Here is a 27213-nt window from a genome sequence, read left to right on the forward strand (position 1 = left end):
ACGAGATGTGGATCCACCATTACGAGCCACAGAGCAAACACCAGAGCTTGGAGTGGAAACATCAGACATCACCAATCAAAAAGAAGTTCAAAAGTCAACCATCGGCTAGAAAAGTGATGTTCACACTTTTCTGGGACTCACAAGGCCCAATTTTGGAACACTATCAAGAGGGGGGCACAACGGTTAACAGTGTCCGTTATTGCGAAATGCTCCGGTATCAGTTGAAATCAGCTATTCGATGGAAATGTCAAGGGCTACTGTCAAAAGATGTTGCATTGTTGCATGACGATGTCCATCCACACACTGCCACCCATACTGTGGAAACCCTCCGGCAATTGAAATTTGAGGTGGTGGAGCATCCTCCATACAGTCGTGACCTGGCCCTTCAGACTTTCACCTGTTTGGTCCACTCAAAGATGCTTTAAGAGGCCACCACTTTGCCAGTGACCAACACGTGAAAGAAGTGGTGCATGTGTGGCTCATCACTCAGCCAAAAACGTTTTTTTTGGAGGGGACAAACAGAAACTTGTGAACCGATGGACTAAGTTTGTTGAAAAGGAGGGGGACTATGTGGAAACGTGATTTTCTTGTACATGCTCAATTGTAGTGTTATTATTTAAATAAAAATATATATTGTGGATACTTTATGACTCACCCTTGTACATACCCTGTGCCAGATTTGGACACCCAGTGACAATCTGCATCACAGTTTTCATATTATCACTTTCATTTGTGTTACTATAATTACCCCATGTGCATGAAGTGAAAAGGGGTGTTCAGTAATTGGTTTACTTTGTTGGGTTGCCGAAATAGGTGACCCTTATTGTCAGTAATTCTGTCTGTTTGCTTTGATGTTTGTTTGGATGTTTTTTGGTTTGTCATCAGCATAATTGGTAGTAAACGTGGGCGGATTTTGACCAAACTCGGGTGGTAGGTCGATCTTGTGACCTCGTGCTTTGGAAATTGAGATGGTTGCTAGGAACACTGGTTCCCTAGCAACAACCGAAAAACCTTCAAAATCGGTACCGCTCACGCGAAATAAATTCCAAAAGCCATTATCCCACGTAGGGTTATGAAATTTGGCACGAATGATCTACAGGTGATGCTCTATCAGATATATTCCAGTTTTTGTGATATATGGAATACTTTACCCGCAGCACCCCCTACAATTAGGGTATGCGTGAAAATTTGCGAAAATTGAAGGCCCCCTAGCGACCAGGTGAGTGCATCGTTACGAATGAAACTTTGCAGGTTCATGGTACTCAATGAGTACTACAACTTTGCCTTAGGACATATTGACTGATTTCGCTGAGGTCAGGGGTCAAAGGTCAATTAGTGCAAAAATCGATAATATGCGAGAGCTGGAGGTGCCTTCGTGCCAAATGCTACTCCTCCTAGGGTTATGGTCGGATGGTCATGAAAATTCACACTAATCGTCTGGAATACATTGTGCACAAACGATCAAGCCAGATTTTTGATTTAGATCTTTGTTCACCCACAGCACCCCCTCGAACTTTGGGGATTTCCGATTTCAAACCGCATTTTCGGTACTTTTCATTCAAATGGATACCGACCGAGTAGTTATCAGTAGATGGAACTGGATGAGATTCGATATACATAATCTTAAGGTGATTCCCTATCCGCTATATGACATCCATTTTGCTCTATCTCTTATAGTTTCCATGCTCAGCGACCCATCGCCGCCTACCGGCTTGTCTGTCTGTCTGTCTGCCCATCCACAAACATCACAAATTAATTTAAATTGAATGTTATATTTTGAACACGAATCGGAAGATGACTCGGAAAATGAGCCTGCAGTTGAGCAGTATGCTGGCTCTGAATTTAACCTGAATGCGCATGCCAAAAGAGTAGAGGAATGAGATAAATTTTTTTACTCTGTCTGCCTGTCTGGCAGTCAAGCAAAAGTTAAAATAATTCCAAACAGGAAACTTAGTGTTTTTGAAGACATCATAAAGGACACAAACAACAGGCATGAAGAACTAATGTAACGTGTGAGATAAGGTGGTGTAAAAGATGCTGCATCAATAGCAGTAAACTCCAGAAAAACGTTTTTTTCTTTTCTACAACCTTTAAAAATCAGCATTTTATTTCAATTAGTTAAAAACTTGAACACTGGAGAACACAGATTTCCTTTTTTTTAATCACCTTCCAAACCCTTCCGTTTACCAGTACTTGGACAAATTATTACCTCATTTTACATCATCTTGACCAATCAAATTTGCCGCTCTCAGACCCTGCCCATGTCCTTTTTTCTCAGGACTGCATGGGGTAAGGTTCTTCTTCTTCTTGCGTATGGCAGCTTAGCTGCCGGGGTAGCTATCATTTCTTGGAAGTGCGACTGTGTCGCTGATGCAGTGCCCCTCTAACCAGTACACACTCGTACTCATTTCACTGACCTCGGAAGGATGACAGGCTGAGTCAACCCCTGGTGTATTAATTCAGCGACCAACGGGGCTTGAACTCAGGACCCTAGGATCCCAAGACACCACCCGAACCACTAATATAAGCCAACACCAGGCTTATGGGGTAAGGTGTTATATGTATTCTCCAGTTACTATTCTTATTATTAGGGGACCATTAGCCTTACAGGCTGTGGTACCCTATTATTTCTGTTCTGTTTCATTTTTTTTTCTCACCAGCTGCTTGTCCGAATGAGACAAATTTTTGAGGGTAGGAGTGACCCCCCCCCCCCATTGAAAATATTTTAATGATAACTATGACCCCATAGGTCATGTGGTATGGCAGCCATCTTGGCTTGAACAAAAAATATTATAAAAATATATCTCTGAAACCACTGATCGGAAAAAATTGAAACTTAGCACATCACATTCAACTGCCAATGGGGAACAAGGACCTTGTAATGATGATGTCACAGGTGAAGTGGCAGAGCAACCAAAATTGATTTACTTGATATCGTTATCCTAAAAATCTAAAACTTCATACACATCATCTATGGCCAAATAAAAAATGAAATTATTAAACTATGACATCATCCATCATGTGGTTTGGCTACCATATTCTTTTTTTGATTTTTCATAAAGGAAAAAATCTTCTCCAGAACCACTTTACAGATCGAAGTGAAACCGCACACAAATGATCGACTAACAATGCTGAATAAAGTTCGATAACCATGAATCACATCATAGGTCACATGGTCTGGCAGCCATCTTGGATTTACCCGAAAACCTCAAAAATCTTCTCCAGAATGGCGAGACAGATCGTGGGGAAACTTCACATACATATTCGTCATGAGTTGGGGATACTAGGGTGATAAAGAATATCAATTATAATTGATAGGTCACGTGGTTCGGTGGCCATATTGGATTGAAGAAAAATATTAAATAATGTTTTCTCTGGAACTGCTTATTTGATTGAACCAAAACTTTACAAGTATCATCTAACGCCGTTACTACATACATGGTAAAAAAATTATGATGTCGTACGTCATGTGGTTTGGTGGCCATATTGGATAGAAAAACACACCTTTATCCGATTAAGCCGAAACTTCACAAGCTTGATCCACTACCCAATTAGAGGCAGAATCTAAATTTATGGTGTCATAGGTCATGTCGTTCGGCAGTCAGGTTTGGATTTAAAATTTAAAACCTTAAATATTTTATCCTTGAGAATGGCTTACCAGATCAAGGTGAAACTTTACAGCTGTAACCACATATTCAAGACAAACAAAAAGTTCCCTGCTATTTTTGATGTAGATTTGGCAGCCATATTGGATTTAAAGAAAATATTAAATAATGTTTCCTCTGGAACTGCTTATCCGATCAAAGTAAAATTTACTAAATATCATCTACTACCATTGCTGCATACAGGCTAAAATGATGACATCATAGGTCACGTGGTGTGGCAGCCATATAGGATAGAAAAACTAACCTTATCCGATCAAGCCAAAACTTCACACACGTGATCCGCCACCAAATCATGGGCAAAGTCCAAATTTTCAATGTCAAAGGTCACGTGGTTTGGCCGCCACGTTAGTTTGAAAATTGAAAATTAAAAAATCCTGTTCTCCGAAATGGTTAAACGTATTGATGTGAAATAAATTACGTTTCATGGAGAAATGGTAATTGATCATAATGCAAAGTTTCATATTGATCGCTTCAACATTTTCCGAGATGTAATTTTTTTAAATATTTCCCCTTAAAACACCCAATGAGATGGGGCTGCCACCCCATCTCATTGATGATGTCATCATTATTAAAATATATGCTCCATGGGCATTGGATTATATTCATAATGTATAGCATGGTTAAGTTAAGCAGTTTCCTAGAAATAATTTTTTTTAATATGATCAACGAGACATGGGGAATATTGGTTGAAAATTTCAACACTATTGGTCATATGGTCTTGCAGCCGGGTTGGAAAAAAAAAACCTTATCCAATCAAAGGTAACTCTCCGTGCCAGATAAATTACCTGAGTATGGACAGCGAGAAGGGGAGCAAGTAAAAGGATTGAAAATAAAATCAGTTCTAAAATGTTTCTACGGGAGCCGATGACAAAGGCCTGACATACTGCTCGATGTGAGTGGTGCTCACGGGACCTCGGAAGTGGCTGTGGGACTGCTGTCGGACAGCTTGTGCACATGGAAAGAATGAGTGAGCATGGGAAAATTGCATGGTATGAGAGCGAGGGAGAAAGAAAACCGTGGAGTGGATCATGTGAATGAGTGGTGTGCGAAACACGGCACAGCCCGTATCGGTAATGTGCATAAGTGGCGTGAAATCCGTGGGATGTCCCATGTGCAAAAGTGGTTGGAAATCCACGGGATGTCCTGTGTTTGGAGATGGGTGTGGAAAGTCCCATGTTGTGAAAGTGGCCAATGGGAGCCGATGATAGAGGCCCGGCATGCTGCAAGATGCGAATGGTGCTCACGTGATGCCCAGCATGAATGTAAGTGGCTGCGGGACCACCATGGGACAGCTTGTGTGCATGGAAAGATTGAGAGTGAGCATGGGAAAATTGTATGGTATGAGAGCGAGGGAGAAAGAAAACTGTGGATTGGATCGTGGGAGCGAATGGGTGTGAGGGACTGGAGGTCAGCTGGAGTGTGTGTGCGATATTGGAGCGGAGCGGGAATGAACGTGGGAAAACTGCGCGGTATAAAACAGCAAAGGAGAAAGAAAACCGTGGCGTGAATCGTATGAATGAGTGGTGCGAAACACAGCAGGACAGCCTGTGTGCATAAGTGGTGTGAAATCTGTGGGACAGCGCATGTGGATAAGTGGTGTGAAATCCACGGGACAGCCTGTCTGCATAAGTGGTGGGAAATCTGCAGGAAGTGTGCGGAGATGGTTGTGGAAAGTCTCACATTGCAAAGGTGGGCGTGGCGAAGCTCAAGGGGCGACGTGTATGCGAGTGACGTCTTTGGGAATCCCTTTCTTCTCCACTCCCTTTCAAGGTTTCTTCTTCTGAATCCTTTCATCTCCACTCCCTTTAAAAGCGTCGGTCAGGTGTCCGTTTGAAGTGGGATTATATCAAAGTGGGGAGCGGGGGGCATTAAAACCGGCCATAACTGCTCGCAGTTATAAAGCATGGCGCCTCTACTTACTATTGTTATTATTACGAGAGGAAAAGGCCGTCAAAATGATGGGTGCATGAAAGTCAACACAACATAGAGGATTGCAATACACACAAAGTTATGGATTATATCCAATGAATTGTTTGCAAGAAGGGAATGGGAAATGGGAACTGGTCAGAATGGGATTCTAAACATGAACGGGTCAAAACGTTAGGTGAGATTTCTTTTATGTGCTTCAGGCATTAATGCGAAATGCACAAACATATGGTGTGTAAGCACAGCCTCGATTGCTCTCGAAATATCGGGTTATATAACGAAACCAAAACATGGCGATTGCTTATGTGCATATCATCATCTATATATTAATACTAAAGGACCAATTTTGTGCTCCTCCTAGCGGTCGCGTCACGTTTTTCTCGGTACTGTCACCTGGACTGAAAGAAACTTCGTACCTGTAAGAGTGCATCGCACATAGTGGCAATAGTCAAACTTCAACTCTGAAGCATCTATATATTAATACTGAAGGACCAATTTTGTGCTCCTCCTAGCGGTCGCGTCACGTTTTTCTCGGTACTGTGACCTGAGAAGTTTTGACGGTGTTTGTACGTCAAAGTAGACACGTGCACAAATCAGGGGACTTCTTCACAAGGAGTAGTGTACACCAAAAATGTCGTGTACAAGGACGTTTTGTACGCCTCATTAGGTAAGGCCATGGAGTACATCGACTGGGATCCGGCTCTTACAAGAGCCGCCACTGGTTGTCATATTGGGCTCATGGAACGGAACCCGTCTGTGACGGGGTTTGGGCTAGTCATAATATAATGGGCGTAAGCCTGGAACTTCTAACACACTTTTCTCTGAACATATTCTGTTCATACTTCCAAAATCTTCACATAATGTGTTCCATGTATTTACGCAGGTAATAGCGGATTCAAAAAATCGAATATAGATAGAATTTTCAAAGAGGGAATCGATGACGTCACAATCAGCAGCTTTCGGCGGCAAACCGACGGCCGGGTCCCAGACGACGTGCTTTACTTAACTAAGTCCATGAGTTCAGGATGTTTGTTCAACTCAGCATTTATGACTTTTATCCTGCCATGTTGTTATCTGTTGATGGAGGTAATATAGAAATGGGAATATGTCAAATAGTTCATGTTACTCCATCCGGCACGACGTGTCAAGGCCAATAATCTGAAGTGACCGGTTTCAAACGCTACCATGGGCACCCAGACATGCCACCAATATGAACTGAGCTGTTGAATGTGGCGCAAAACATCCAACGAAACTACCATAACTGGGTATTGTGATCCGTCCTGTTCCGCAAACCCGTCGTAGATGGGTATCTGCCAGTACATGGAAAAAAACATCGTGTTTTCTGTAGCTTGGATCGATTCCATTTTCACTGGGCCATGAAGGAGTGATCGTGTAAGCCGGAAGGCTTGAAGCCTGTGGCCTACAAAAAACTGTGTGCCTCAGAATGCCTGTGATGCCGATGGGCTGCAACCTGCTATCAGCATTTGATGAGTTTTCAACAGTCGATTTTGGTCTTTTTCACACTGAAGAGAAAACTTAAGGGAAGGCGTGGTGATTGTGAATATAAACTTCTGAACATATCTTGGGCCTAACGGTGGAGCAAAATGGCGGACGTTACGAGTTGCAGTTCGTTCTTCAATGGAAAATGAAAAAGAACACAAATGTCATATATTACATGTCTGAAACATTGCTTTGATTCACTCAACCCCTGATTGAACTTTGACATCTGTATTTAAAAAGTCAATCACTGCTCATTATTTACAGATACTGAACTTTCCTTGTCTCTCATTCATCTATCTATAATTCCAGCAATCGCTGTGTGTCTGTCCGTCTGTCTGCGACCGCCGTTTCTCGACGACCGCCGGTCCGATCTCATTGAAACTTGCCAGCTATATTGCCGGGGACCCGCGGATGTGCCTTTTCAAGGTTTGATATGAATCGGACAAGCGGTTCCCAATTTACGGCCATTTATCTGTCAACCAATGACAAGACACGGTGCTATGATGTCACGAATGACGTCACAATTAATGTTTATTTATTTATCGTTTGTTTGTTTTTTGCACGATTGACGTCACAATTCTTCTTCTTCATTTGATATGACGTCACAATCCACGCTGGGGGACCTGAGTATGTGCCTTTTCAAGGTTTGATATCGTTTTTCATCCATTTCAGCTGTTTCCCAAGTGTTTCCCAAGGTTTGAAAGCTGTTTTTTTTTCCCAAGGTTTGAATTAATTGTTCAAATTATTAATTAATCCCAAGGTTTGAATTTCCCCAAGGGAAAGAGCTGTTTCCCAAGGGTTTGAAAGCTGTTTTTTCCCAAGGTTTGAATTAATTGTTGTGCTTGGTAGACATTTATGAATACATTTACAGAGAGAAGCGAGAGAGGAGAGGAGGGAGAGGGGGGGAGAATTGGGGAGAGAGGGGGTGAGAGAGGAGGGGGAGAGAGAGGGGCGTCACAATTCAAGAGAGGGAGAGAGAGGAGGGGGCGAGAGAGGGGGATGGGAGAGGGGCAAGAGAGAGGGGGCGAGAGAGGGGGACGGGAGAGGGGCAAGAGAGAGAGGGGCGAGAGAGAGGGGCGAGAGAGAGGGGCGAGAGAGAGAGGGGCGAGAGAGAGGAGGGGCGAGACTAGGGAGGAGGGGCGAGACTAGGGAGGAGAGAGGGGAGGAGAGCGGGGGGGGGGAGAGAGAGGGGCGAGAGAGGAGATGTCACAAGAGAGGGGCGTCGTCATATCAATCCAGTCGTCGTTTACGAGCGCGAAGGAACGAAGCTGCACATACTGGCACGCACTATACATGCACACACCTACGGGCCTGCACTACTAATTACAATTGGAATAAAAGCTTACGTGGATGAATATGTCAGCAAACAACATCATACCGACATATACCTTATAAAATAACTGCATCTTGCATATAGCATGAAAGACATTGCTACTTAGAAGCGTTGATTTATTTTAAAATGATGAACAAGAACAATAACAGACAATTGACAAATCAACAGAGTATGGGGAACTTGAATATTGAGTGACAGCTTCAGGAGGCAAGTGCTCAGATGGGGACTGCAAACAGGTTGTAATGTGGTAACATTAAGCTATTTTATCTGGCACAAATTTTTAAAGTTTTACTTGGTTGCTGTTTTTGCATCATTTCCTATAGAAGACTCCATCTTAGCTTTCTTCTGATGTTAAACGGAATAAGGGACATACAGTATATCTGGCATTTGTAACAGCTGGGCACCCTGCTCTTCTTGCCAAGCTCACGGCCTGCCTTCATATTTGGGGTTCTCACCTCCTCCACTCAAGTAATCAACGTTTTGCTCTCAATAAAACCCTCTTTCTTTCTCTTCCGAGCTGGAGTGCACCAAAGCAGAGTGTTGGGCCTCGTCTTGTTCCTCATCTCCATAAACAACCTCTCCGATGCTCTTGAAACCTTCTCTTCCTTTTTGCAGATCACTCCACATTGTGCCGTAAACTATCCGCATCCCACTGGCAGGCAGACAGTAGCTGCCTGACTCTTTGCTGATCTGGAATTGATTAGATGCTGGTCTGACAAATGGAAAATGTCTTTCAATCCTGGCAAATCTCATAGTCTCACCCTGTCGCTCCTGAAGATCATCAAACAAAACCACACACACACACACACACACACACACACACACACACACACACACACACACACACACACACACACACACACACACACACACACACACACACACACACACACACACACACACATACAGACATACTAGCAAATACCATCCGTCGCTTCGATGATGGGAATACTAAAGGGGGGGGGGGAGAAAAAGAGAGGGGAAAGAGAGAGGGGAGAGTGAGGAGGTGGAGGGGAAAAGAGAGAGGAGGGAGGGGGAGCGAGGAGGGGTGTGAGAGCAAGGAGGGGTGGGGGAAGGGAAGGCAGCAGAAGGTGAGAGGAAGGAAAGGCAGACGTGCAGTGGAGCGAGAATTACAATTCATACCGTCTCATCAAAACGATTCTGCATAGAATACCAGTGAAGATGGAAACAAAATAATGTCTGAAATCCATTTTCTACTGGTCATACTATAAACACGGCCCGGAGACAAACACCGCCCAGACATGTCTGGAGACAAACTCCCATCCAGACATAAACATCACCTGGACAGGTTCAGTGATAAATACCACCCGGACACGTCCGGAGACAAACACCGTCCAGAGATAATCACCACCCAGACATGTCCGGTGACAAACAAAAACGACCCGGACAGGTCCAGAGACAAACACTGTGAAGAGACAAACACTGCCTGGACACAAACCCCGTCTGGATACAAACACCGCCCAGATATAAACACCGCTTGGACCCGTCCAAAGACAAACATCGTCCGGACATAAACACCACCCGGACACATATAGAGACAGAGAGCTACAACGAGAGAGAGAGAGAGAGAGAGAGAGAGAGAGAGAGAGAGAGAGAGAGAGAGAGAGAGAGAGAGAGAGAGAGAGAGAGAGAGAGAGAGAGAGAGAGAGAGAGAGAGAGAGAGAGAGAGAGAGAGAGAGAGAGAGAGAGAGAGAGAGAGAGAGAGAGAGAGAGAGAGAGAGAGAGAGAGAGAGACTGTAATAGAATAATAGAATAGTAATAGTAATAGTAATAGAATAGCAAATGTAATAGTAATAGAAGGGGGAAAGGTGAGGATGGGGCATCAGCAAACTTTAAAAGTTAAATAATTCTCATTTCCAGATCCGGATCCGGATCTTCACCAAAATCTAATAAGTTCGTCCTTGTCACAAACCGAACCTGTCCACAAAATTTCATCTGGACCTATCAAAACTTTTTAGATCGTCATGGAGGATCTCGAAGTCTTACTCACGTTGTTGTTCTTCATATTCTTCTTGTGGACTTTTTGTTTCACAGCCTACAGTTTTCATCGAAACTTCCTGAAACTTGGCGTATACATGTAAAAACACCCTGAGCAGACACTAACCATCTCAGATTTTGAAAATTCCTCAAAGAAAAAAAGTTATGATGTCAAAATATCTCTGCTAATGGAAATCGCCGAAAAAATTATCTCCGAAACTTGGCAAGCTTTTTGAATTCTGTTTGCGGGAATCGAACAGGGCATTAGCGGAGATGAATTACCGCACATATGATACATCACTATGACGTCACATCAATTTTTATGACGTCATTCCTATTTTTTGACATTTTTTGTTCCACAACCCAGAGTTTTCATCGGATCTTCGTGAAACTTGCCATGTATATGCAGAAAGCCCACGCGCAGGCAGTAACCATCTCCGATTTTGGAAATTCTTCCGAGAAAAAAAGTGATGACGTCAAAATATCGCCGCTAATGGAAATCGCCTTCACCATTATCTCCGAAACTAGGCAAGCTGTTTGAATTTTGTTTGCGGGAATCAAGCCGGGCATTAGCACAGATAATTTATCGCAAACCTGATACATCACAATGACGTCATATTCGTTTTTTTATGACGTCATCATTAAGAGGACGAGGATCTTAACTCATTTTGAGCTTGTTTGAGATATCCTACGCACAAACAAACGGATTCGGATGAATCTTGGTGGACATGTTTGGTGTGTGACAAGGAAGAATTGATTCAATTATGATGAAGATCCGAATCTGGATCCGGATCTGATAATTTTTAAAGTGATTCTTCACGATTGAAAGATGGGGCTAAACTCATATATAGCACGATATCTCAAAAAGTTGTGGACGGATTTGGATGAAACTTGGACAGGTTAGGTGTGTGGCTGTGACTAATTGATTCGATTTCAGTGACTATCCGAATCTGGATCTGGATACGAGAATTATTTAATTTTAAAAAGTGATTCTTCACCATTGAAAGGGCCAAAAACGATATATTGCATGATATTTCAAACATGTATTGGGCCCGATATGTTCTCAGGATCAGGCATTACGTGGCGAAAGTATGCGCTATACCGAGTGCCCTTCCAGTTTAAGAAATGTGTTTATATACTGGATAATTTCATTGTTATTGCACAGAATTGTTTTTTTTATTCTTGGATTTGTGTTGTGTTAAACATGAGCAATCGCATCCCCCAACCCCACCTCCTTTCGGGTGGAATGATTTGGGTACAGAAGGGGAATATGAAGTGGAGTACAATCTTTGCTGAAGCTAATTAAGTGACTAAATTGATGAAATGGTAATTTCTGGTTCTAAAGTGTTTTGCCAAGAGTATGTGACAAGAGCGCCCTTATTAACTATGTTCTGCTACTGATTTACAAATGGTGCAGTGCAAACTTTATGGACGTGCTCACATTGTATTCGTACTGTACCTACTTTACAGACGATCTAGCATTCTAAACAGCATGTACTTTATAAAAATACATGTTCGTTGTTGCTGTCGATTGGCCCCGTGCCTGCCTTGCACGGACAGGGCAGGGGCATGGAGACAGCCAATTGAACCCCCCCCCCACGAGTGACCCAGCGATTTCTCACATCCAAGGTGTTGTAGTTGGTAGGGGGAGTCAGAGGATGAGGAGTATATGGAGGGAATGGGCTAATTCATGGGGACCAATCAGAGTTGTGATCGTGACCGCGCTTCCCTGATGAATCCGGGCAGCAGGGAAGATTTGGCCACCGACTTCCATTGGGGGGGGGGGGTACAACAATCATGAAGAGGCATCCCCGATAATTCATGCATGTGTATTATTAGTATGTACTTTCGAGACAGACATACTCTGATTCTTAGTGGTGCATGTTTTCATAGTATGTACTTTATAGACACACAACCCTGATAAAAAAAAAATTCACCTTTAACCACACCTACGGAGGTCTGATTGGCCCTTGGACAAATGTGTCCGGTGGCCTGCACCCACATCAGGCTGATTGGCAGTCAGTGCCTCTCACCCCTCTCTTCCCTTCCTATTCCTTTACAATGCAGTTTTGCATACTTTCATGGAATCCTTTCAAGATATTAAAATTTTGATCAGTTTGCACCTTCCCAGCTATAAAATGCAGTAGATTTGTGTTTAAAGCAAGTTTGTAGCTTAAACCAATTTTGAGTTCGGCTGCTAGAACTGAATAAGAAGAAAGACAAAACAGGCACTTCCCTTCCCCCACCCCTCCTTGCTCCCACACCCCTCCTCGCTCCCCTCCCTCCTCTCTCTCTTCCCCTCCACCTCCTCACTCTCCCCTCTCTCTCTCTCCCCTCTCTTTTTCTCCCCCCCCCTTAAGTATTCCCATCATCGAAGCGACGGATGGTATTTGCTAGTATGTATTGTTTACAGTTCAGCGATGATGTCCCATTAATGAATGTTCTTGGATGGGAAATTATCCACATATAACTGGTAAGTCATTGATAGGTTTCTAAGTTATATCTGGGTAGATGTTTTTGAGGATTTATGTTGTATTGAGCCAATGGAATGTCCGGGCCATCCCGACATCAGAAGTTCACCGACTCCTTGATTTTCTCAGACTAATATCAAGTACTGAATATCAGATAATACAATTTACTTTACACTTACGCAGCAAACACGTTCCATTTCATTTATACAGGATATAAGTATGCATGACACTGGTCCAAAGGCTTAAAACTTGCAAAAATGATACCATGCCAACTTTGACGTGACTGCAAATGAGACGGCTCGTTTAATGTCCCCGAAAAAGTTTGGTGTACTCTGCAGTTCGGCGCACCCTGCTGGCACTCCACAAAAATGATGCCTTATTTATGGATTTTACTTTGGTGGGGGCGATTTGTGGAAGGGGGGGTGGTGGTCAAACCCAGAACAAGACTGCTGAAAATTGAGCGCACAACCAAGTGAGCTACTCCCACCGTAGCAAAATGTCAAGTGTATCCAGTTGGATCAAGTGTTGGTTTGTCCCAACCCATTCACCGTGCATTTCCGGACGAGAAGGAAGCTCAAATAACAAGGCCATGGGTTCTAGACATCCTCAACAGGTGCAGCTAGCAGTGTTGCAAGAAAGCTATAAGCATTGAATAGCATCTGGATAATATTAACCACAGTGCATGAGACAGCAAAGCCTTGCAATCTTCAAGGGAAAAAGACAACACAGATCAAAGTACATTGAACTTGGTGTGTCTGGAATACACATCTGATTCCTGATAGCACACCCCTGACCAGCCTGAGCCCCAACAGCTGGAACCTAGCCTGAACTTGGTCTTCAATGAAGGATCCAACAGCGATCTGGTGTTTCACATTAACCTTGAAACATTTGGCTTTGTGATGAAACATAAAATAAGTCTGCTATTGGTATACGCAGTCGAGACTCATGGAAGAGCTTGTATTTGTACACTGAATGTATCAGGATGCGACGGGACAAAGGGAACAGTGGAGAGAGGGGGGGGGGGAAACACCAACAGAAGCGTGGAAGGCCACGATAGAGGGAGACTTGGATAAACAATGGATGTGGGGAGGAATGAGGGGCAGGAGAGGATGCATGAGGTGGACAAGCTGGATACAGAAGGAAACTCTCAGGAGGGAAAACTGGAAATTTGGAAGGAGGAGGGAGGGATTGGAGTGGGGTGAGGGGAGGGTGGGATATTTATAGACAGTACAACTTTGACCACTTAAGATACGATATCTAACTGTGACAAGCAGCAGTTACGAACAGCAATTTTGTCAAATCGTATTCTCGAATTCAGACGTTAAGAAAGTCAGGAAAGGTGCTAAATAGCAGACAATGCAATGCCTTGGTAAATCCGAGCTTTTATGTGGAACTGGTCAGTGATGCGGCCTTCAGTTCAGACACGGTGGTGGGCTGAGTTTCATTACAAAGCGGCCAAAATAACACATCATCATCAATCATCATCATCATAATCATCATCGTCATCATCATCATCTTCATCATCATCATCATCATCATCATCATCACAGGTACGGTGGAGGTCTAGTTGGGAAATTGGACTGGAATTCCAGAGTTTGTAGTTTCAATCCAGTTAAAAGCAGCAGCATTAAGGATTTGAATTTCTCAGCTTCTGCAACTCAAGATAGTCTCAAGAGAATTACGAAGTCATTATCGGATTGTCAGTAAAAAAAAAAAAAATAACCCAGCTGGATCACCAATTGTTGAGGAAAGGGTAATCTCCCTGTCCCATGCGGTGTGTTCCATATCTGATGTCAAATCATAAATTCTGATTGCTTCTTTATGCCGTCAGGGCAACTTTGGATGCACAATGATATGCAACCTATGAATAGGCAACACCACCCAAAAGCAGACGAAGCAAAATAATAATGAAAAAAAAAAATTAGAAACACTAACTCACATATCTCAAAACCATTGGTTGATGCTCGACTAACCTGTGGGCAGCTTTGCAGCGTTCTCTATCGTAATGTGCTGAGCCCATTGTCAGACGCTCATCATCCGTCCGTTCCAAGTCTGGAGCTTCAGGCACGCTCCGGCTTGGTCCTGAGCACACCAGTCAAGCCCAATTGGTGCCTTGCACATATGTTTGAACCACGGCATGATTACAGCATACCTTATAATATAAATGTCACGAAAGCTTAAGTATTTGAATTACTCGGGGCGTAGTGTCTAGTTTTAATTTTTTTTTCCAGAAACTTAATAAATAACCCTTTGTTTCCTGCACTACTGAAGGTGGGCAGAGGTCATGTTTTCACCCCTGTCTATTTGTCAGCAGGATATCTCAAAAATTTATGGACGGATTAGGACGAAATTAGGTGGACAGAATTGGGTGTGTGACAAAGACCAATTGATTCGATTGTGGTGAAGATCCGGATCCGGACCCAGTTAGGAGAATCTTTTTAATTTCGACCGTTTTTCTTTAGCCGCAAGATTCTTTGAAGAGTATATTTGGACAAGGAAAGAGATCCCCCCCCCCATGCAGTTTATGTTATTGCTGCACATTTCAGTGTTTGAGGTTGGGTTATAGAGGGGGGAGGAGGGGGTTGGTATTATAATATCGAGCAATCCTGAAAGCATCTCCATCAGAAGGTGGTATAGCGCACGTGTGTGACCTGAAAAAACAAGCCAAGCATGTCTCAAAAGGCAACGGGTACTTTAACTATGTGACAGGTCGGTCGGGGTGGCGAGGCAGTGCGTGAACCTGGCTGAGTGCAGAGAACCGATAAACGAGCAGGCGGGTAAGAGACAGTGGTATGCACCGTGGCGTGGATGGCAGAATATAGGCGTGCTGGGCAGCTTGCCAAGCTACCGGGCCTGCAATCGGAGTGTGCCTCTTGGCAGACGCTTTGGCTCTCTTCCAAAGTGCTATCATAAATGATGTCTTGATTTATCCTGGCAAGCAGTGCTCGCGTGGCCTTTTGGGAAAACCAAAACAGAATAGAGAGAAGGATTCGGATGTAGTGGAGTAAATAGGAGAGGAAAAGGAACCAAAAAGCAGATGTACAGGTGGACCAATACAGAGAGAGAGAGAGAGAGAGAGAGAGAGAGAGAGAGAGAGAGAGAGAGAGAGAGAGAGAGAGAGAGAGAGAGAGAGAGAGAGAGAGAGAGAGAGAGAGAGAGAGAGAGGAGACAGTAGAGAATGTTACGGAGCATGTTACTACAAAAATACGGAGCATGTAAATACAAAGTCCTTCTGAGAGCCAAACTAATTACTGTCTTGCTTTCAGCAAACCTTCTGCAAGACAGTAATTAGGAATGAGCAAGCAGGCCTCTCACGTGCAGCAGGAATTGATGGCCATGCAAAAAGTATGGAATATCCTTCGAGAGTGAAAAAGAGAAGAAAATAAAGATGAGAGCAAAAAAGAGGTAGAGGAAATGGAGAAAGCATCGGCGCTCTTAGCCCCCACCAATGTTTTAAACCAACCATGTCATGCTGTCCTTTCCCACGGGAATTATGTTCACATATCGTTATGCCTCAGTTCTGAGCCCGCATTTTTTCTCCCTCTGTGCCACCCCCAAAGGCAGTATATTTTACATGCAAGTGACAGCTACACAAACAGAACGCTGCCTCAGTCTGGCCGGAGGTGTAAGGCTTGGAAAAGAAAAAGAAAAAAAAACACTCAGAAACGTTTTCCTTTAACCCTTGGGTATCACAAGAATGGCGCTGCCTCGAGACCAATCACAAAGTCTCCACGGAGGTTTATCCCCGATGCCGATCGGCAGCTAATGGTTTGTTCTTCACCCGTTTTTGTCGAACCACATTCATGCGAGGTGGTTTTTCAGCAAATCGTCCCTTCGACTCTCCTCTTGGAAGCTTGCGTAGCTCAAAAAAATTAGTTATCACGATGCAGCTTTCAAATATTCCTCATATGGCGTTAATACTCTTCCGAAGCAATCTTTCCCCTTTTAGCATTGCCCGAGCTATCAAATAATTATTGCTCAAGCTTCCTCTACGATAATGTACCGTACAATTAGATTATTGAAAAAAAAAACATGTCGTGCACAAGAGGCCGGGCAGATGCATTAAATTTGGCAGTATTGGGAAATCTATTTATGTATGTATGTTTGGGACGGGGGAGGTTCAGCCAGGTTGGCGGTGGGGTGGCATCAGGAGTCATGGGGTCAAAAATTCCTCCATGTGCACATATGTAATAAATCAATGACCCCCCTCAGCAATACAAGGCAGTGATACCCATGTCATGGATCAACAAAAGAACCTGAATCACTACTGCAAATATTAATGAAATCTAAGCATGGAGAAAGCCAATAATAACCGGACCACTCCATACACTCCTCATTCATGGTCTTCAAAACAAAAACCAATCATGCTTGTGTGCTTGAATTCTATGCACTCCTGAATCGCTGGACAGAACGAGTTGAAATCCGGTGCTCGCACTCGGGGATGCACGGGAAGTTTTGTGCTCGTAAAACATTCATAGTCCCGGGGGTTCAGGATCGAGGGAGGACCCCGAATCTCTCTCTCTCTCTGTAAATAAGTGTCGTACAGCGCCACTCCTTTTAGGAGTGGGTATTACAAGTCACCCCATCCTTAATTCCGGGGGAATTAACCCCGTACGTAAGGATGTGTTCTTTGCCAGTATGGCAAAAAGAAATTTCAACTACTCTGCCTCCCTGTCTGTTAACTCTTGAAATGTCCCTTTGCTCCATTTACTCTCTTACTCCTATCTCCTACCAACCTCCTGTCCCTTCTCCTGGCATTCTTACAACAAGTGCCTTTTACTCTCTCTCTTCTCTCTCTTAATGTTATGCTTCCTATTCCTTTGTAACTACGTTTTCTCAATTTTACCTGCTTAACCAAACGACCGTGATAAATAGGTGACCCCATTTTGTCAAACTCACCTGCATGTCCAGTAGCTGCAGAATGAGACCGGTGCAACTCCCCGGGAGGAAATGCCACACTCTCCCGTTGTCGTGCCAATGCCACAGCTATGCCCACAGGTGGGCAGCGCACTTCCGCATCTTGGTTAAGCCCTCGCCCAGACTCCTTGCTTCTTGGTCGAGCAAGTTCCGTTCTCTCCCCAACATTGCTACTCCGTCGTCCAGCAGATGTTCCTCCCTCAGTTGTCCTGAGATGCCCTAGTCCTCCAAAAGGGCTACGGCGACCTCCTAAAAGGCGTGCCTCCGTTTCTCTTGAAAATGAACCTGTGTAGCGAAGTAGGCCACGCATGGCTGAAACCTCACTACTTAATGGTGAAGTGGCTTCAGATCCCTGTGGATGCACAGAGCGACGTGTTACCAATGCCGGTCCAGGCCACTCCACCGCTTCGGCATTCAATCTTTCACTCCCTGGCGAGGGACTGCCCCCACAACTTGTCACTGTCAAGCTATCTGCTTGAGACCTGCACTGAATTGGGCTTGCGCCGCAAGGCCGAAGCAAACCACGGTCGGAATGCAAGAGTCTAATGCAGTTTTGACCCATTGGTTCGAGTCCTCCAGAAGCCTCCTTCGATCTTGCTTGTGCATTTCGCTCTGAGGAATCTCTTTCTTTACTAGTTTTTGAAGTTCTCTCGCGAGAAGAACAATGCTGTGCTTTTGCTTCCCATTGCCTGTTTGAATCGGTGGCACCCCCACTTTCACTTACTCGAGGTTTTTCTATCTCGATTTTGGGTGCTTCTTCCTCCCGATGAGCCTCTATAGCAGGCCGTGCATCAGCCTCCACACCTGTGCTGTCATCAGGCCCACATTCCCGTTGCTGTTCCGTGTCCCAGCTGTCTCTTGCCTGTGATGCCACTTGTATTGGCCCTGCCGTGTTTGTCTGACCACGGCTTTCCTCGACATGTCCCACTGATGGCACAAACATTGGAGCTACCACCCGATGGCCAGGAACACATGCTGGGTGACCGTGTGCAGTTGAGTGGATAGAATAAGAACCTGAAGTAACTTGTAAGCAGGCAGGTGGTAGAGACTCACTTGAAGAACCTTTAACCTTACCGGCTTGAAATGCTGCGGCATTGCTTCGATCGTATACCCATGCCACATCTTCTGACTTAAAAAAATCCCTACCAGCTTTCTCCATCTCAACATGCTCATTTCTCTTCCCTTGTACATTCCCCTTCACTCCAGTCTCATGACAATTAATTGCTGCTTTTCCCTGGCTGGGGGGAACGCTGGACAATACAATAGACTTTGGCACAGTGGATCTCAGTTCACTTTCATCCGGTGGCTCATTTGTCAAATCAATAACACATCTGGGCCGGATTTTGCGCTCTTCCCGCTGCCGTTCCCGCTCCAGTTCTTTCTTGCTGTGACTTGCTCCTTCCTCCACCTTGCCGGTCCGCTCCAATGCCCTCCTGGACTTTTCGGATTCGCGGCCAGGCTTCTGCCATCCGGCTCCATCCTTCTCCCGTGCCACATGCCCCACAGTCTGGGCTGACCGCCCAGCACCCGTTGTGTGACTTGAGTGGAGTGCCGACTGGGCTGTGAGGCTGCCCACGTAATAGCCATCTGTGGGTGACAATATAGAAAGCCTGCTGACAAATCACTGCCTTTCTGCCATACTATTCAACACTCCAACGGACAGATTAACACTTTCCCTGTACTCCAATCTTGTGAAGTCTGGACACTACCCTCACCTTTCAAGAAAAGCCATCCCCTAGATTTGGACATTTTGCCAAGAAGAAGCCCATGAACTAAGTTGTACACTAGCCGTTACAATTGATGGTACAAAGAGTTATCCGTCCTGCAGGGATTGAAGCAGAAAGATGGAAACATGACCCTCGGGGCCTACAGATGTGCCTTCTATCAAGTCAGAAGCTTCAACATCCCATTGTAATGCAGTATGGAAGGCGGTTCTCTGGATCTCACCTTTAGTCATTTCGTGTGCACGGGACTGGCCGTATGGAGTGAGGAACGGGTTCATGCAACCCGTTTGCTCGAATGGTACGAGTGGGAGGTATGGGGAGTACATACCGGCGGGTAACCGAGAAAGACCTTCAAAAACAAACAGGCAATCTGTGAGATTGGAGCGAGAGAAAATGAAAAACGCAGAGGAAATTAATGTGACAGAGCGAAGACTGCACACATAATAAGGAAAGCAAACAGAGATAATGTTAAGTTTGGGTCTGACCAGTTCTGACGTGTGCATTCAATACAATTCTGTAGATGCTAAAAGATAAACAGGATTACGTCATGCGTGCTGTGCAATTATTGTAATTAAATCAAAGTCGCATATTTTGTAGCCGTTTTCTCCATTGCCTGTTTTCTCTTACTTGTTACAATTTTCCTAAATGGAACTTTCAAAAATATTTCAAAATCATCTTGGACTCTTTCTCGTGCATGGCATTCCAAATGCGGGAGGGAACGAGAGAATGGATAAATGGGGTTTGAGACAGTTCGCTTGTTCATGAAGCTGAGATGTCATTCGTTTGTCTGGATGTTGAAACCATCCCTTGTTACCGCCACTGCAGCTTATATGTCACCGCACCGAGCATATATATTAATTACAAGCACATAATTTCATTATAACTTGTAATTAAATGGACTTAAATGAAGGGAACAGTTTCTGAGTGGAGCTAACTCACCTTACAATTTTTACAATAATAATGTAAATAAAATATAAGGTAAGATACGTTAGTGAAAAGCTTCAGTGGAAAAGGGCATATCTTCAATGCATTGAGGGTGGGTAAGCTGTTCGTGCTGCTACCACCCCCTTCCACCCCTACTCTACCCTGCCGCCACCCTCATCTACGTGCACAATCTGTGCAATTTTCACCATCTCGACCTCCACCCCACCCTTCAAAAATCCAAGTTCCTCCTAGATGCTACCCATTCTGTTAGATGCAGAGCCGACTCCGCAATTGGATCGAAGGGTTATTGGTGAATAATTTAATCTATTTCAATTTCTAAATCCATGCAATAGATTTGGATCCCAATCTGAATCGTTTGCCATTGCAATATGCTGTATCCATTTTAGCAAGTATTTACAAATATGGCAAACAATAAACAAATTTGTACCCTTCCTGTACGTGTGACAATTTTTTTTTTAAAGCATGCGCATTTGTTTGACACTGCATTCAAATGCGCATTTCTGAACACCTTGCTTTGTAGCTAAAGTCGAAACCGAACCCTCAAGGACCAAATGTCCGGTACAGGCGGCGGGTCGGCAAGCCTTGGAGAGCAAACGGCCTTGAATACGCTAATTCATCATCTCCTGACAGTGGCATTCCTGTCAAAGGGGCATTCTGGCTGTAACCCTTCACCGTGTACGTGGTCCGAACTCGGTCGGTCATTGTTGAGCACACGTTAAGGGCAAAGAGTGGATCTGTACACTTGCCCTGGACGTTAGGACATATAACTGACAATTTTCGGTGCTTCTTATATGTATTTACCCATATAGGCAATCGACATTAAAAAAAAATCACCGTGAATTAAAGTAATTATCAGCCTTCGAGCAATGACTACATCATAATAACATGAACACATCCAAATGTTAGTATTAAATTAGCCACATAATACAAGCACTTGTATCAGCAGTTTATGAAAACCGTTAAGAATAATGGGCAGCCGTTCAAAAAGTCGTCGCTAACCAAGGGTCTTGCAAAGACGAATAACATTTGTATAGGATAACAGTGTATGGAAATTCCTGCTTGACGCACAACATTCCAGGTGTCGCAATTAGGGGGTACACTCACCTTCGGGCTGCGCTGCCCAGTATTCAGCAAGCGGGTTGTGCCCACCGCGGAAAGACGGAGGGTCTGCGATAGCCGGACAAGGTGTGGCTCCAGCGGCCGCACCAGGCAGCCCTCCACCCAGAAAGCTGCCCAGGAACGCCGATGAGCCCCCGAGGAATGCGCCTCCTGTCGCGAAATGCGTGAACATTCGGTGCTTGTTGAGCATTCGCCGAGTACAATAATAAAAGTGCAAATAAAACAAAAATGCAATCGATGCCAAGTACAGTGAGATTAGTTATTCCCGAGACAATCGGTGCATGATTATTGAAGAGCGGATCCAGGGGGGAAGATGAGGGGGAGGGTAACAAACGACGAGAAAGAAGATGCAACGTGCTGGTTTTCTCGAGCTCGGCGGCGCGTCGAGAGAAGGGAGCAAGTGGGACAAGTAAAGCGTTCAAAGGACGGGCCGAGGCGAGCAACCGGCGGTTCGCCCGTTTAATGAAGTCCCTGGGGAGGCACGCACACAAGTAATTCAATAATTGGAAATAACGGGAGAGAATCAATGAAGAATTTATGCCAAGCGGACGGGAGATGCATGCAAGGCGGGGTAGCACGTGTGGCTCCCAGAGTGGCCCGCCCGTCTCACCGGCGTCTTCACGCGGATAACCCGCGGGCCTTGCTGTGGGGCTTTCGGGCTTCCTTCCATGCCTCCTGACCAGGATAGTTTGTATATTTCGCGGTTCCAGGGGAAACGATTACAATTATTATGAAAGGACTATGTGGGAAATTTTCATAAACAATGCACGATGTAACATCCATCATCCATGGATTTATTGTGGTGTGTGTGTGTGTGTGTGTGTGTGTGTGTGTGTGTGTGTGTGTGTGTGTGTGTGTGTGTGTGTGTGTGTGTGTGTTTTGTTTTTTTAGAACTAACCATAAAACTGGTGACTGTAAAATTGAGGATGTTTGTCGAAGCATTATATGCAAAGTGTCCGACGGGATGGTGGGAGCTAACATACCTTCGAGATGTATATCCTCGGTTTGATTCCTGAACCAACTATAAGCAGTCATATTGATGCGTCCCAGGCACAGTATTACATCACAAAGTGTGCTATGCATCGGATGGATGTTAAGCTGGCTGTCCCATTTGCTAACACTAGTTGGTCGAAGTTAAAGATTTCATGTTGTTATTTGTGAAGAGAAGGCGAGTTATGGCCGACACCACGAACAAATTACAAATTGCTGCATGACCTAAGATAGCAAGTGATCTGCTCTTCTGGAGTCTCCTTTGACACCAGGATATGCTACTATCTATCTCAGAGTGTGTAGCTATCTGTGTAGCTGCAGCTCTTACTCTACAAAGAAATCCACACTCCTGGGTATTCGTATGCTACGTGTGAGTGGCCATCTTCGACAAATAGGAGCAAAACCAATGACGAGCAATCAACACAGTAAAAGTACCGTTTCATGAAAGGAATCATTGCAGTGGCCGCATAAAGCAGGTTTTACTGAATCTCTGCAGCTATGAGATATGTATTTCGATAAGTGTCGGCGGTTCATGCACGATGCAGCCCTCGCTACCGACCCTCAAACACATACGGGTGTTGCCATGTCTCACATTAAAAGCATTGTTAAATTGTCTCATAAATGAATGTGCTTTCTGTGTTTAATTATTAATATTTCCCATTCCTGATTGATTCACTCTCTATCTCTTGTTCTACCCCTTTTACCCCTTTTACCCCTCTCTCTCTCTCTCTCTCTCTCTCTCTCTCTCTCTCTCTCTCTCTCTCTCTCTCTCTCTCTCTGGCTCTCTTTCTCTCCTCACTTTGTGTTGATTGCTTCTCTTGTAGCAGTCTCATGCACGCGTAGCAGGCGTGCCGATGGGTAATAGCCGCTCTCTAGGGAGCCAGGTCCACAGCTCCCCGAGAGTCCCTATCCTCCAACCTCCATGGCCCTTCCCCTCCCTTCATCCACCCAACCCCTCGCCCGGCAACGTCAGCCGCCCTCTCTTGGTAATCCATCTTGCGACCGAGAGAGCTGTCACTATCAGGTCATCGCCCATTCCCCTCCTTCCCCCATCCCCTCAACCACCCTCCCTGCCTCCCTGATCCCTCCCTATGACACCCTTCTCACTCCTCCCCCCCCACCCCTCTCCCAGAAAGCCCCTTCCCTCCCACTCTGGCTAATCAACATTTCTCGTGCGTGGAGCCTGAATCACGTTATTCACGCATGCTCTGCAGCTTGTCATATCCCCTAACCTTGCTATCCATATTATTAAGCACGCACGAGCAAAAGTATTATTGAAACTTTCTTCATTTTTTTTCACGTGTTTTTGCACCTCTGTGTTCAAAAGTACTGCGAGCGTTGTGTATGTACTGATTACATGCGAATGGAGAACGTGTGTCGAGGACGTGCAACGGCGCACCTGCAAGTCACACAACAAACCCATCAGATGATGTGAAAATCCTGTTTGGTTGGGGAAGTGGGTGAAAAGGGAGGGTGGTTGCTGAACTCTTACAGTAAATACAATAACCACAACAACAACAACAAAGGGTAAAATGAGGCAAACTGGTGCTGGAACCGAATACATCCCCAACTCCTCACACCCCACCACACCCGATAAGGCCACGGACATTTGATCAAAACTGCAAAACTGCACACAGACAAACAAAAATGAAGGAATTTTTTTTAATGTTTCTGCGCACATGAAAGCGAGTCACATTAAGAAACAAAAACAACTTTGAAGCCCCAGTTTGCACCACTTCAAACGCCACCAGCTGAAGTGAGACGGGAAATATTTGAATTTGTCTGCCTTTTGTAAAGTTTTGGCAGAAGGTCAAAATGTTCGTTTTCCGGACCTTAAAGTGGAACAAAGGGAATGAATTCACGCACGGTTACCTTTGTTATATTATCCCAAGTTCATCTATGCAAATTGAGAGGACATATTAAAGCGTGCGAGGGGGAGCTCGCCAAACAATTTGAATTATTTATGAATGTGACCTCGAAAGGGCCTTGGTGATCGGCAGGTTTTTGTTATATATAATAAAAGGTGGAATTTATAGCTGTTCATTATCCACAAATAATGCATAAGCCAATCGCGTGAAGCCATCACTTTCTCACCAAGTCCATCGAAGCAATATGTTCGGTTCATATAGAGCGCTAATGAGGAATTGCAATAAATTACGCATTCACTGTTTAAAGCAGAACAAAGGGGGGAATTCGTTACAGTGGATAATGTTATTGACGAACATATTTGATAATTCCAGATGCAACAAAACAGACATCATATTAATTAATCGCACAACTACCTTCCCTTTGTATGGATACAATGTGTGTGCGTGTGCGTGTGCAAAATCATAAAACATTCCCCCATTTACTGCAGTAAGCGGTTGTGAAAGCTCACGATGCGCAACATCTTTTTGGAGGTTGCCATATGACGATTGTGCGAGATTTCCGTTATCTCAATTTTAATTTGCTTTGACCTCAACGAACGTGTCCGCAGACTCGATCCTTCGAGGGGTGTTTCTCGTTTACCTTTTGGTCGCATTTATCCCGAACGGCTTTAAGATTATCTTATTAGGGTGCAAGGAGTGAATGCAATGGCTGAAATTGTAACGTCGCAGGGGCGCCTTTAAATATGTAAGAACTCGGATAATTTTTGCACATGGAAGCTGAGAACGAAGCCGTAAATGTCTGACGGCGACCCTCGGCAAGAGGACGTTTCTGAATACGAGGGTCGCATTTGAACGGGCCACAGGAGTTTGGTGTTTCTCGTAACGTGCGGGTTTATTCACATCGCCGATGTGTACGCACAAGTAGATAAATGGCAAAAGACACGCAATATGTGCGGCAAAGCAAGAGCTGCGATTTCAGCTCTAAGGTATGCTGGTCGGAGAGGGATCGGATTTTGTCGCAGGATCTGCCTTTAATTATGTGACATAATATATGGCAAATCGTTTGGCCAAAGTGGTACAATGTATGAAAGGCACGTTTCATTATTGCAGTCGATAAACGCTTGTTATGAAGGAACGTTGTGCGAACCGAGGTTGGACGACTTGGGCTTTCACCATGAGGAGTCCTACATGGGGGTCGCAGAGGCCGGGCTGGGAATAAACGCAACGAGGACTTTTCATTTAATAAGGGGGGAAATTATTTGTTGATGTAAACATAACATTTGCAATGCAATGAACAAGTAGGATGCGAGGCTTAAATGAAACTGCTTTACATGCATTGCAGGGAGTTTTGACGCCATTCTTCAGAATTTGGAACACACACACACACACACACACACAAACACACACACACACACACACACACACACACACACACACACACACACACACACACACACACACACACACCATTAAAGACATCTGTGCACATGCACGCATATACAAACACACATAAACACATATGCATGCGCATGCATACACAAACACACATATACATATATACACGCATATGACACACACGCACATACAGACACCATTGCAAACATCTGCATACATGCACACATCCACAAACAAACACATATGCATGCGTCTGCATACACAAACACGCATGTATGCATATATACACACATATGACACACATATATACACACGCAACATTACAAACATGTGCACACATGCACACATATACAAACACATAAACACACATGCCTGCACGTGCGTGCGCGCACACAAACACACACACACACACACACACACACACACACACACACACACACACACACACACTACAGACATCTGTATACATGCACACATTTACAAAAACACACACATAAACACATACGCATGCACATGCATACACAAGCACACACAAACAAGCATGCATATATGCATATATACACACACATACACACACGCAACATTACAAATATGTGCACACACACATACAAACACATAAACACATATTCATGCACGCGCGTGCAAACACACACACACACACACATACACACATTATAGGCATCTGTATACATGCACACATCTACAAAAACACGCACATAAACACATACACATGCACAAGCACACACAAACAAGCATGCACATATACAAACATATGACGTACATATACATACGCACCATGACAAACATCGGCACACATGCACACGTATACAAACAAACATATAAACACATATGTATGTGTATGCATACACATACACACATACATACACACACTATATATATATATATATATATATATATATATATATATATATATATATATATATATATATATATATATATATATATATATATATATATATATATATATATATATATACGCATACACATACACACATACATACACACACAAACACATACACATGCACAAGCACACACAAACAAGCATGCACATATACAAACATATGATGTACATATACATACGCACCATGACAAACATCGGCACACATGCACACGTATACAAACAAACATATAAACACATATGTATGTGTATGCATACACATACACACATACATACACACACTATATATATATATATATATATATATATATATATATATATATATATATATATATATATATATATATATATATATACATATGCATACACATACACACATACATACACACACTATATATATATATATATATATATATATATATATATATATATATATATATACA

At 43.9% G+C, this 27213-nt stretch overlaps 1 protein-coding gene across 7 annotated transcripts in view; it reads right to left on the reverse strand.

Moving 5' to 3' along the window:
- Positions 1-27213, reverse strand: part of TNRC18 (trinucleotide repeat containing 18) — a 136195-nt gene that overhangs the window by 100357 nt on the left and 8625 nt on the right. For 6 of the 7 annotated variants that reach the window (XM_085892944.1, XM_085892939.1, XM_085892943.1 and 3 more), the window contains exons 3-6: positions 21584-21748; positions 19758-19904; positions 17793-19397; positions 14867-14975 (exon numbers count right to left, since the gene is read on the reverse strand). In XM_085892944.1, coding sequence (XP_085749070.1) covers positions 14867-14975; positions 17793-19397; positions 19758-19904; positions 21584-21748 — 2026 coding nt within the window. The remainder of the gene's footprint in view (positions 1-14866; positions 14976-17792; positions 19398-19757; positions 19905-21583; positions 21749-27213) is intronic. The other variant, XM_085892940.1, reaches the window with a different exon arrangement.

This window comes from Eptatretus burgeri, chromosome 8 (genome assembly GCF_056783735.1).
Source record: "Eptatretus burgeri isolate ZD-2024b chromosome 8, Ebu_testis_v1, whole genome shotgun sequence".
Lineage (NCBI taxonomy): Eukaryota > Metazoa > Chordata > Myxini > Myxiniformes > Myxinidae > Eptatretus > Eptatretus burgeri.